The sequence below is a fragment of the Phocoena phocoena genome, chromosome 3 (assembly GCF_963924675.1).
Source record: "Phocoena phocoena chromosome 3, mPhoPho1.1, whole genome shotgun sequence".
NCBI lineage: Eukaryota > Metazoa > Chordata > Mammalia > Artiodactyla > Phocoenidae > Phocoena > Phocoena phocoena.
The window spans coordinates 116,844,951-116,858,091 of NC_089221.1; the positions used below are offsets into that span (position 1 = coordinate 116,844,951).

Sequence of the window (13,141 nt, forward strand, 5' to 3'; positions counted from 1 at the left end):
ATCTGGCCTGATAGGAAGGTCCATGAAGTTACGGGTTGGTCCCCTGGTATTCCAGGCCACAGCAGGCAGTCAGGAAATCCGCCTTCAAATGAGCCCAGACCACGTAGCCCAGTATTCCCTCCTTGGAGACCTGAGGACAACAGAGATGAGGTCCTCCCTTCAGAGACCTAAAGAGACAGAAGGTACTGAACTGAAATAAATAACTGTCAACATAAACTAGCCATTTTGCCATTCTCTTAAAAGTCCCCAAAAGATATTCCACCATCTTCCTATGCCATGCACCTAGCTCTCAGGCAGGAAATGTTGTATTAACCCCTTCTGCTCCCTTATCAAAAATCTCCCTGGAAGGAAAGAGGGAGAACATCCCATGACCATGGAAGTCTCTCCTTGTCACCATAAGTTCCCTTCCCTATCTAAAGCCAGAGAGGACAGGAAGGCTACATACTCATGTACCCTCACTGGCATCCAATTCCACAATCAAGTTTAAGGAGTGGCACAAATGGCAAATTTACCATTAAAAATCAGAACTGCTGTGTACTGAGTAACGTCTACATGTTGGGAATCCTCAAAGCAGCCTCTGCGGCAGGCAGGGCAGGACATTTCCCCAACATCACCAATGGGGGAACTGAAGGGCAGAAGGATTCAGTGACTTGCCCAAGATCCCCTAAGTAGCAAAGCTAGGATTTGAACCCAGGACTGGATCAGTCTAAAGTCTGTGCTTGGGATTTCCTTGGTGGTCCAGTGCTAAAGAATCTGCCTTACAATGCAGGGAATGCGGGTTCAATCCCTGGTCAGGGAACTAAGATCCCACACGCCACGGAACAAATAAGCCTGCACGCCACAACTACTGAGCTCACGCACCTCAACTAGAGCCCACATGCGGCAAACTACGGAGCCCACATGCTCTGGAACCCACGCACCACAACTAGAGGAGAGAAAACCCGCATGCCACAACTAGAGTAAAGCCCACACACCACAACCCTGCGTGCCGCAACAAAAGATCCCACATGCCTCAACAAAGACCCTGCATGCTGCAACTAAGACCCGACACAGCCAAAAATAAATAAATAAATGAATAATAAATAAATCTTTAAAAAATAAAATAAAGTCTGTGCTCTACCACTAAATTATACTACCTCCTCATTTATCTACTCACCCTGGGACTGGCTACATTCCTTTTAACCTTTCAGTAGCTGTGATGGAAGCTCCCAGGCAGCATTCGTTATGTGGTGAATTAAATATACTCTGATTAAAGGTAAGTGCCAGCTATCCACACAGACTACTGAGATGTCAATTTCCTACCAACAGATATAACATATAAAACCTTAATATACACACAGAACACCTTGATCCTGTCCTGGGACCTAAGAGAGTCTTGTCTGCCTCAACAGTATCAGACTCTGAATCACCACACATCAAACCCTGAGGCCATAACAAATCTCTCACTTTCCCTCCCCTCACTGGTCCTGCTTTGGGGGTGAGGTGTAGGTGAAATGAAAAACACTCTTGGGATATGGGGCAAGCATGTCTGGACCTAGACTTGCTTTGCCCCCAGAGCTGAGTGTCTGTGCTCAAGCACAACACCCCAGCCTTTGGGGCAGCTTCAAGGGACTTTGGGGCAGAACAACTTATAAGGGGCTATTGAGAAACTAGAAGGCAGAAGATGATGTCAATGGGGCAACAAGTTAAATATAAAAATCAGTACTCCACTCTAATTCTCCAGGAGGTGCTCAGAGCCCTCAGCCTGCCCTTGTTACACAGGATCTGGCCCTCCCTCCCCAAAGATACAAAAAGGGCTCTTTTGCTTAACCATGAACAGGAGCCCCACTGCCCAGAGGCTGGGCAAGGGCCCTGGGTCAGAACTTTCAGGCTTGTTCTGCAATGTGGACTGGGGTCCTGAAGGGTGCCACAGGAAAAGAGACGGTAGGAGTAGGGATGACAGGACATTGACCTCCATCGGTTCAAGGCACTTGCCTGGTTAAAAGTGGTACAAGCACTTTTAATCACGTAAAATCAGTGGATACAGCATACATCCTCCACTTCCCACACCCTGAGAGCCCCTCTAGTTTTAGTTCCCAAAGACCAGGGGGGCTCAGTTCTCAGGGAAGGTGGAGGAGGCCAGCCAGAGGTTGGATCTGCTAAACCCAGTAACTCTGTCCCTAAAATCTCCCTCTACCCAACTCCATTAGCACCTACTTGGTTTCCTTGGTGATTCATCACTCTTCTGTGGCAGCAACTACCCGCATGCAAGCCCAGCAGGAGTGATATTGCTACCAGATAGTTGGCTGGCACAGCAAACGCTGCCCCTGCCAGCACAGCAGCAATGGGGGCAGTGAGGACATGGTGATGAATATCAGCAAGGAGTTGATGAAACTATACTCTGGCAGCTGCCAGGGCTTGCCATCCACCCGCCACAGTGCAGAACGCAAACAGCCTACTCCTGAGAATGGGCTCAAGTGTCACCAGAGTCGGGCTCCAGCCAAGGACAGATGGGACTCTAGAAGAACAAGTGGGAGGAAGATGGGTCCAGGCTGGGGTCAATGACATAGGACAAGTTGGCTGAATGACATAGGTCAAGTCATCTAACCTCTCTGAGTCTCAATGTTTTCATCTGAATATAAAGACAATAATAGCCCCTATTATTGTGAAGACTGAACAAGATTATGCAAATGAAGCACGTAGCACGGTATCTGAATGTGGTAAACACCACAACTGCTGGCTTTTTTCATTATTATTTTAAGCCCTGGGCCCAGGGCCATAAAAGGGTTAGAAAGTTGCTCCTTCTGAGGATGCTCCATTTAAAAACCAGGCCAGGAACAGCCCCTGTTTCTTGGCACAGGTTCCTTTAACAACAGAAAACTCCTGCCCTGCACCAGTGCTCCGGACTCTCCCATGAACAATATTTCAGCAGCACTGAGCCGAGCAGCAGAGCCCAAAATAGCATTTGCAGAGTGAGGCACATGTCACTGCCTCTCCTGTGCTTCAGAAGTGCAAGGAAAGAAAGTTTTCTATCACTTCCTCCAAAAGCTCGGCCACCCACCACCTGCCTTCCTTCCAGGGCACTCAGATGCCACAATTTCTGTTCTGCAGGGAAACGAAGGTCCCTGAGTCCTGCAGCAGCAGCCACCCCTACTCCCCTCCAGGAGGCCAGAAAGGGGCTGTTCCTTCAAAACAGCCCTGGGGGGAGAAAGGACATACACATTTTGAATTTCAAGTGTGTTTCCTGGGGACAGCGCTGGGCTTGGTACCTGGCCGAAGTGCCTGCCACTCATGTGTCGGGTGAAACACCTCCAGGACCTTGGGATCCAGCTCCTCCTCTGCTGTTTCCTTTCTCTCTGTTTCTTTGGTGCTGCTCTCCTCTGGGTTGGTCAGTGCAAACTCCTTCAGAGAAAGGAAAAAACAGGGCATGAACCACCACAGTTGGGTACCACGCAAGCAGAAAGAAAATGGCCTGGGCAGTACACTCTTCTCCTCCTTGCCCTTCCTGCCCTCCTTAGCCCTGTTTGGACCTTTCACAAGGTTAGTGTCAGAACCAGTACAAGTGAGGTGATATGGTTAAATTAACACAGTATGTGTTGTGTGTATAAGGCACTTTTGTATATGCATTAAAAAAAAAACTCCAGAAGGTTCCACACTATCTTGAGGGAGTTAAGGGAACATACTGGGGAGAGGGGTTGACAAAACGAGATAATAAGAGCCTTTTACTTTTTACTTGATAAGCTCCTATCCTGTTTGATGTTTAAAATTCATACCTATTACTCTTATAATTAAAAACTAAAGATATTTATAAAAGAAAACACATACATATGATAGGAAAGTAAGGCCTCAAATGGTCAACACAGATGTACAAAAGCTGGCAGCTAAGGCCCAATTAATTCCTAAGCAGCCCAGCAGGGCAGAGTAAGGGCATGGGTACCTTCATTACCCAGGGTACCTATGGAGTGTAAACGACCTCTTAGTGCATTCCAATCCATGGAAGAAGGGGTACAAGTGGGAAGGTGCAAGTCCAGCTGGGCTGAAGGAGGAAGATGCCCGGGTTGGAAACCTCTTCCTAAAACCTGTTTCCTTCCACCCCATGGAGAGCATGGAGGATTAATGAGACGGTGTAGAGCACTTTGAGCTCAGGAGACAGAGATGTAACATAAATACAAAGTATTATTCATGTTGTTCCTTCCCAGCCTCCAATCCTTCCTGTCCCATTTTTAAACCTGTTTGTGCATAAAAGCAGTAAGGCCTCAGGAAACTGGAACCAGAGGGTTCCAGAGCTCTGGGAAATTACATTTGGGAGGGCAAAGAGGAACACACACTAGAACACTGGGCGATTATTTCAGCCCTTCCACCTCCCCGGCCATCATTTTTCCTCCACCTCCCAATTTTTCCCGTAATAAGAGTATTTTTCATGGATTCTTCCTATGAACCCAAACCTGTGCTAGGTACTTTATGTAGATCTCATTTTGGTCTCCTGAACAATTCTAATCCTACATGGGAGGTAACAATGTATCCCTTTCAATGTGCCCCAGCACAAATCTGAGCTCAAAAGAAAACAAGGGGGCTTCCCTGGTGGCGCAGTGGTTGAGAGTCCGCCTGCCAATGCAGGGGACGCGGGTTCGTGCCCCGGTCCGGGAGGATCCCACATGCCGCAGAGCGGCTGGGCCCATGGGTCATGGCCGCTGGGCCTGCGAATCCGGAGCCTGTGCTCTGTGGCGGGAGAGGCCACAGCGGTGAGAGGCCCACGTAGGGAAAAAAAAAAAAAAAAAAGAAAGAAAACAAGGAACAGAGAGTAGATGTGTGTGAGACTAAAGGGAAGACAGACTGGCAGGAAGCTCCGTGCATTCTAAGGGCACAGACATCAAACTTTCAACAACTGAGTTTCCTGAGGGCAAGCACTGTGTCAGTCTCTTTCACCACTGTACACCCCTTGCCTAGCCCAGGGCTTAGTTTGTAATCACGCAACAAAGGAACAAAAGAAGGCCTTCCTCCTACAAGCAGGTATGTCTTTTGGATGTCTTTTGGAGGCAAGTCCAAAGAGTTTGCTGGAAGCCAGGAACTAGCCCCACACTCCAGAACAAAGAACACTTTGTCCACTAAGTATCTGCAGCCTATGGACTCCAGGACCCAGCCATGCTGGTCAGTCTCTGCCAAAAGCACCATACACGAGACCATGGGACTAGAAGACCGTTAATAAGATTTACCTCAGAAGTATGTGGACTAAATGCCTCCAGAGGCCAGGCAGGGATGGATGTAAATGAGGGCTGTGTGCCAGGTGTAAAAACAACCAGGAGTGGTGGGACTGTGAAAACTGGAGTCCTCCTGCCTTGACTAAGAAACACAGCTGCTACTCAGCTGCTCTACCACTGCCACAAAGGCATTCAACTTGATGAGAAACAAAAATCCAGATTTTTATGTGACATTTTCTTACTTTTAGAACACTAAGAGGACCAAACTAAACATCTCTAAGCTTTACATTACAACTCTTGCTTTAGTGTATCTATTAGCCAGTTAACTCCTGGCACGTACAGTTGTAATCAAGTAACCAAATCCTCAACATCAAGAGAAGCAGAAAGAGGCAAGGGTAATGGTGATGATGAGAATATGGCAGAAAGCCCAATCCAGGCAAGGCTAGTGTTCATTCTGATGAGTAGGGGCTGAGAAAGTCTCTTTTTCTAGATCTTTAATGAGATAAATAGAGTAGGTTCAAGAAGAAGGATTACAACAAGATATGAACCACTGAGACACATGCTTCAAGCCCTAGGAAAGCCAAACGCTTTCTGCAACAATCCCATCACTGCTCAAAATGTTTTTTAAGCTTCCGCTTGGTATCATCTTTGAACCATATTTTCAGCTACACACACACACAGACACACACACACACACTCACACTCACAATCTGCCATTATTTTACAGATCACCTGTTTTTAGTAGAGGTGATATAAATTTGGTGTTCCCCTGTCTGGTCAGCTCACCCTGTTCACCAAACTGGCTCTGAATGACTTTAGCAAGCACTGAGGGAGGTTCAGTCACACAAACATACTACAAGCTGGACAATCACTTCAAAGGTGGAAGTGCAGAAAAGGTTTTCAGGAAAAGCAGCATCATGGAGATGAGGTTGTAATGATAACGTAGCTACCATTTATTAAGCCCTTACCCATATTCCCAGAACTGGTCTGAAGTGCCTTCCATGCCTCACAACTCATCCAAGTTTCATCTATGAAGCACATACTTTTATTCCCATTTTACACATACAAGGCCTGTGCAAAACCACACTGCTGAGAAAAGAAGAGCAGAGATTGAAGTCCAGGACTGCCTGGCTCCAAAGTGCATGCATGAATTCTGACTCACTTCTGTGTTTCTGTTCTTAGTCATGTGTTCTAACGCTTGTGCCCTGGGATGCTGAGGGAAGGAAGCAGGGTCAATGAGATCACCCCAGCACATTTATCAGCACATCCTCCTTCCCTTTAAGGACTGTGTTTAAAGAAACACCGTCCCAGAGAAAGGGACGACCCTCTCTCTGCTCCAGCAGTGTCCTGAACAGGAAACAAAGATCAAGAGGTGAGGGAAGCCAGCCAGCCCTTGGTCAGCTCTGAAGTAAATCTCATGCTCTGGTGACCTCTCAGTTGGCTTCTCCGAGCTCCCTTCCATGCTGAATCCTCTCTTCTCTCTGCCATCATTACTCTAAATACCGATTTCCTCTTAAGTGGCAAGAAATCCCAGCTAAGGTTTTAGCTGACAAAAGCTTACCATGTCACACTTCCTTATAATTGTAACTGAGTAAGAGATTATCTTAAAGACCAAAGCCTTCAAAATCCAAGAGAATGAATGAATCTCTCAAGGTAGGTGGATAGATGCTGTGACAGAGACAGACTGAGAAGGCAACATTTTGGGATAGGAGCCTGGCTGACAGAGCCCTAAATTAAACAACGGAAGCAGCCAACCCTTACTAAAAAATAACAGCTGACACTTACTGACCATCCATTAGACATATTGTGCCAGTGCCAATGCTAGGTGCTTTATATATACAATCACATTTAATCTACACTAAAATTTAAAAGGGAGGTACCAACCCTGTTTTACACATGAGGAAACAAAGCTCAGAAATGGTCAAAGTAAAAAAAAAAAAAAGAAATGGTCAAATTGCTAAAGTAGGAGGCAAAAGGGAGTTTACCAAGGCTCTGTGCTCCTTCCACTGGGTTCCACTACCTGCCTCATCATCCACCACCTCTTGAAGGCCAGTATACCACACAACCACATCCCTTTAGCATTCACACTGATCCTAAGATGTGGCATCCCAGGGAGATGCCATAGCAGGAGCCAGGAAGGCAGGCTGGCTCCAGATCATATCCTGATACACACAGCTAGCCTTTGCTGGGTGGCCATTAACCTGTACAAATGCCTTTGAGGAGGACAATTCCAGGTCACTAGGAGCATCTGCCTGGACTCCAGGCTCTGAACAAAGGATCATGACCACTCCCACCTCCCCCACCATCCATTTTCACTGTTGTGAAGGTGGCTGGCTGCATAATTTGGATTTTAAATGCCATCGGGGCAGCAATTTTTATGGTATGAGAGAAAAGATGCTTCAACTCCTACTTGTACTTAGCACATGATGAAAGATTATGACAAATGGATACAGCTTAGGAACAGACATAAGGATAAAAGCAGCTTTTGCTGATGAAAGTCAGTATTAACATTTTTCTGAGATTAGACTCAAAAGAGCTAATATAAATGGGCCAGAATAATTATGGCTCTGAAAGCTCATCTATTTGGTTGGACTATTATCCAAAAGAGACTTACTAACACACAGTCCTTAAGTAAATTCATCAGCACGCTTTTGTTAATTGTGCATCTGCTAAAGCTTATAATGGGGAGCACCCAGATCCTCATGAGCTGCAGGCTGGAGGGGACACAGCCCTGAGCCCTCGAGACACTTGGGTGCTTTTCTGGGCCAGGCTATGCCAGAAACAGCCCCAACTTCATGCCATGGCCAGTCCCACCCTCAGGGGCCAATGGGATCCCAGTCTCATTCTCCTTGAAGAGGAGGCCAAAAAACGGCAGCAACAAGATCTTAGTCAAAGAACATTAAAAGCTCAAAAGGATTCGTGACTCCTAACTGTACATTCTCTCCTGCTCTACAAAGTGGGGAGAAAGGCGGAGAGAAAACAAATGACTTCAGAGAGAAGGTGGAAGCTTGCCATGAGCCAGAGGTGAACCTCAGCTGAGCTGGATTAAATTCATCACAATTGTCATTTGCACTTCAAGGCCCTCCGGCTCCAAAGCCTCCAGCACTTTACCCAACATTTAAGTGGGACCCCTGGGGTTGGAGAATGTGGCCAGGGGAGGGTGAAACTGTGAGAGAGCTGACAGGGCATCTCAAGGGAGAGGAAAGAGAGGGCATTGGGAGTAGATCAAGGGCAGGCTGTTGGTGGGGCAGGGCAGGGAAATGGGGCCAGGACACCCTGCAGCCAGGCCAAGCTCAGGGCCTTCTCAGGCATTCTGCCCCTGCCTTTGGCAATGACAGAAACCCTCAGCAATGAGGTCTGGGTTAATGAAAAGGAGGGTGTAAAGAACATGGAGAAAAGGACAGAGGGAAAGAGGATACAGAGCTACGGACAGACTGAGAATGCACATGGATGAGCGGAGTAGACAAGAAGCAGTCTTACTTGGTGCTCACCACACAGGCGCCCAGCCCCTTGGGGAGAATCCTGACCTTCCCAGCTCTGCCACAAACTAGCTTTATAATGTTGGCCAAGTTACTTAATATCTCTGAGACTTAATCTCCTCGTCAAATGAGGATAATAATTGTAGTTGTCTACTTCATAGGGTTGTTGAGGGGATTAAATAAGAATACATATAAAGCACATAATACAATGCTTGGTACATAGCAAGCTTATCATATTATCATCATTGTTATTATATCATTATCATCATCATCATCTTTTCACCAAAGAGAAACTGTGTCGTAAGCTTTAAACAGAGGCCAGAGGACTAAGGGATGGGGGAAGAAGTACACATACTCCGTGACCCAGCACTGGTCACATTCCTATAAGAAACTCCCACAGCAGCCCTGGTGGCACAGAGGCTTTCTTGGACCCAAAAAAGATCCCTCTATTTGCAGTACGGCACTTACCGAGTTCTTATGACTGAGGCAGAAGGTGAAGCAGGAGGTCATCAGCATGCCGAGCAGCATGCCCAGAGGAGCCATCCTAAATAGGAGCAGGCCCTGGTGAGGCATAGTTAGGGGCCTGAGGAATGTAAACACAGAAAATAGAAGGTCAACAGGAAGCTGGTGCTTGACACCTCTCCCCCTGCCCCAGCATAGTGATTCCCATGATATCACCTTTTTTGACAGATGTCAAACATTTCAGATGATGTCAGACATTTCCTGAATAGAGGTATCACAGGTCTTCTACCCCAAAGGTAGATCAACCTGAAGTAAGCCTCCATTCCCCCATATGGGGAGATATGCCTTGGTTAAAACTATACAGTAAACCAGGACCCTTGCATGAGTTATAACAGCCCTGGTCCCTTCCTTCTTCATTATCCGGGTTGTTATCAGGTTGCACAGGATGGTATTGGCTATGGTGAAGAGAGAAGGAAACTAACCAAATCATTTGTGTGTGAACAGACATGGGCCCAAATTCATATGAGCCTTTATAACCATTCACTTCTAAACCATATCCACTGTTATACCTGAAGACAGATACCATCAGCACCCTCTAAAACAGCAAAGTTCAATATTCCCAAGCCATAAAGCCTTTTACATCACTTTTCAGACAGTCAAACACACCAAAGTGCAGGCCCTAGTAGCTGTTAAAATTTAAATAACACAAGGATAAAAGGATATTCCATGTTCACAGATTGGAGGTTTAATAATGTTAAGACAACAATACTACCTAGAGCAATATGCAAATTCAATACAACCCGTATCAAAATCCCAGTGGTGGGGAATTGGGGAATTCCCTGGCAGTCCAGTGGTTAGGACGTGGCACTTTCATTGAAGTGGCCCAGGTTCAATCCCTGGTCGGGGAATTAAGATTCCGCAAGCCAGAGCATGCCCCCCCACCAAAAAAAAAAAAAAAAATGGTGATTTTTTACAGAAATGGAGAAACCCATCCTAAAATACATATGGAATTTCAAGGGACCCAGAACATAAAAACACTGAAAAAGAAGAACAAAGTTGGAGGACTCACACTTCCTGATTTCAAAACTTACTACAAAGCTACAGTAATCAAAACACTGTGGTATTGGCATAAGGACAGACATGCAGACCAATGGAATAGAATTGAGAGTCCAGAAAAAATTACATATATGATCAATTGATTTTCAGCAACGGTACCAAGACAATTCAATGGGGAAAGGACAGTCTCTCCAACAAACTGTTCTGGATCAACTGGATTTCCACATGCAAAAGAATGAAGTGAACCCTTCCCTTACATAATATATTAAAATTAACTTGGGGCTTCCCTGGTGGCACAGTGGTTGAGAGTCCGCCTGCTGACCGGGATTTGTGCCCCGGTCCAGGAGGATCCCACATGCCGTGGAGCGGCTGGGCCCGTGAGCCATGGCCACTGAGCCTGTGTGTCCAGAGCCTGTGCTCCGCAATGGAAGAGGCCACAACAGTGAGAAGCCCACATACCACAAAAAAAAAAAAAAAATTAACTCAAAATGGATCAAAGATGTAAATTGAAGAGTTAAAATTCTTAGAAGAAACATAGGGAAAATCTTCATAACCTTAGATTTGGCAATACTTTCTAAAATATGATACCCAAAGCATGGACAATAAAAGAAAAAATAAATAAATGGAACTCCTTCAAAATTAAAAAACTTTTGTGCCTCCAAGGACATTATTAAGAGAGTGAAAAGACAACTCAAAAAATTAGAAAAATATTTCTAAATCATCTATATTAAGGGTTTAGTTTCCAGAATATATAAACAACACCTACAACTCAACAAAAAAAAAAACAAGCAAGCTAAATTAAAACAGCCCAAAGACTTGAATAGACATTTCTCCAAAGAAGATATACATATGCCAACAGGGACATTAAAGGATTCTCAACATCATTAATCACTAAGGAAATGCAAACCAAAGCCCCAATGAGATACTGTACCATTTTACATCCACTACTATGGCTATAATTTAAAAAAAAAAAAAAAAACAGAAAGTAACAAATGTTAACAAGGATGTAGATAAACTAAAACCCTAGTACATTGCTGGTGGGACTGTAAAATGGTGCAGCTGCCGTGGGACAGTTTGGCAGTTCCTCAAAAAGTTAAACATAGAACGACTATATATATATAATCCAGCAATTCCATCCCTAGGTATATATTCCACCCAAAAGTTCTGAAAACATTGACTCAAACAGATACTTCCATGTGAATGTTCACAGCATCATTATTGACAAGAGCCAAAAAAGTGGAACAACTTAAGGATTCATCAACAGATGATTTTTTTTCAAATGTGGTACATACAATGGAATATTATTCAGCCATAAAAAGAATGAAATTCTGATACATGCTTCAACATGAATGAACCTTAAAAACATTATGCCAAGTGAAATAAGCTAGACACCAAAGGATAGATACTGTATGATTCTACTTAAGTGAAATATCTAGAACAGGCAAACTGGAGTAGTAAAAACATTTTGGTCAGTAAACTAGAGTGGAAGTCAAAAGAACTTAATCCAAACTGGCAAATGACCTCAGAAAGAAAGGCAGAAAGAAAAAAAATAACAAATTAAAAAAGCAAAAAAGAAAAACACCTTAGAAAAATTCAGAACCTGTCAGTATCAGCCCAGACCCTTATAAAAGGTTTTCGTGTTGGTCACTCAGCCCCAATACACCTCATTAGGCAGTTTACTCAAAAGAGTCTTAAATGAATTAATTATAAGGGAAACACCTCTGGAGAGCATGGGGTTTTACCTTTTCTCTTTCCTATTCCTGCCACACTCCTCCATGTTCCACCTCAATAAATTGGTCCTGTGACAAGATTGCAGCGGAACCCAAAGCCCTGCCTGAACCCACTATAAGAAGTTATTACCCAGTGACCAGCCCACAGCTTCTCGGGGGCAGACGGAAACTTTCCCTAAGGACATCTGGAGCCATGAAGGAAAACAGCCCTGCTGGACCGGCACTGTGCTAAAAAAGCACAGCCAAATGGAAAAGCAAAGGCTTGGGAGCTAAAAATAGATGCTATACTCACCCAGCAGCAAAAGCCTTTGCTTTCTGCCAGTTTCTCCCCTCTTTTTTTGTAGACAAAATGGAACGGCTGAGTGCCACATGAGCTTTCCCCAGCAACCTGGCTCCTTGGGGCACCAATCACACTGAAAGACACGGACTCAGTTCATAGCACAGCACTAGGTTTTGGACAGGTGCCTGGCCATGTCTGGGTGTGCAGAGGAGTGGGAGTGCAAGGCTCGGTGAGGATTAACATGGGACAGAAGCTGCCACATCAAGAATGAGAAGTCGGGCTTCCCTGGTGGCGCAGTGGTTGAGAGTCCGCCTGCCAATGCAGGGGACACGGGTTCGTGCCCCGGTCTGGGAAGATCCTACATGCCGCGGAGCGGCTGGGCCCGTGAGCCATGGCCGCTGGGCCTGCGTGTCCGGAGCCTGTGCTCCACAACGGGAGAGGCCACAACAGTGAGAGGCCCACGTACAGCAGAAAAAAAAAAAAAAAGAATGAGACGTCAAGAAAGGCCCAGGGAGATGGGTCCCAAGAGGACACAGCCCTAGAGCTTCCCATAATGTCCCATACCTTTTTTATTCTTGCATCCTTGGCTGTGGGGAAAAGGAGAACAAAAAATGGAATTAGGGGACTCACAGCATTATCAGGACAACATACATTAAGAGAGAAAAGGATTATCCAAAAGCCACAGACTTCCCTTCCCCTACATGAGACCGTTCATGTGTATATGCATATACACACACACAGAGAGCTAGACGCTTCCTTCTTACAGCCAGGGATAAACACCTGGAACTGATGCTGGGGTGGGGTGGGGGGGGCGGGGAATGAGAAGGAACAGATAAATGAGAATGAAATCGAGGGCGAAGACAACAAATGAGCAGGAGGAGGAGGCCTAGAAGGGACTGAGGAAGAAGGAGTTGGGGGCAGCTGATGCACTAACAGCACACCCACCTCCTGGAGTGG

General features: G+C 45.6%; 1 protein-coding gene across 2 annotated transcripts in view; it reads right to left on the bottom strand.

Annotated features, from left to right (window-relative positions):
• Positions 1-13,141, bottom strand: part of SIL1 (SIL1 nucleotide exchange factor) — a 242,943-nt gene that overhangs the window by 168,196 nt on the left and 61,606 nt on the right. The window contains exons 2-3 of one of the 2 annotated variants that reach the window (XM_065874745.1): positions 9,125-9,239; positions 3,249-3,381 (exon numbers count right to left, since the gene is read on the bottom strand). In XM_065874745.1, the coding sequence (XP_065730817.1) occupies positions 3,249-3,381; positions 9,125-9,229 (238 nt within the window). In that variant the 5' untranslated portion in view covers positions 9,230-9,239. Of the gene's footprint in view, positions 1-3,248; positions 3,389-9,124; positions 9,240-13,141 lie in introns of those variants that run through there. The other variant, XM_065874746.1, reaches the window with a different exon arrangement.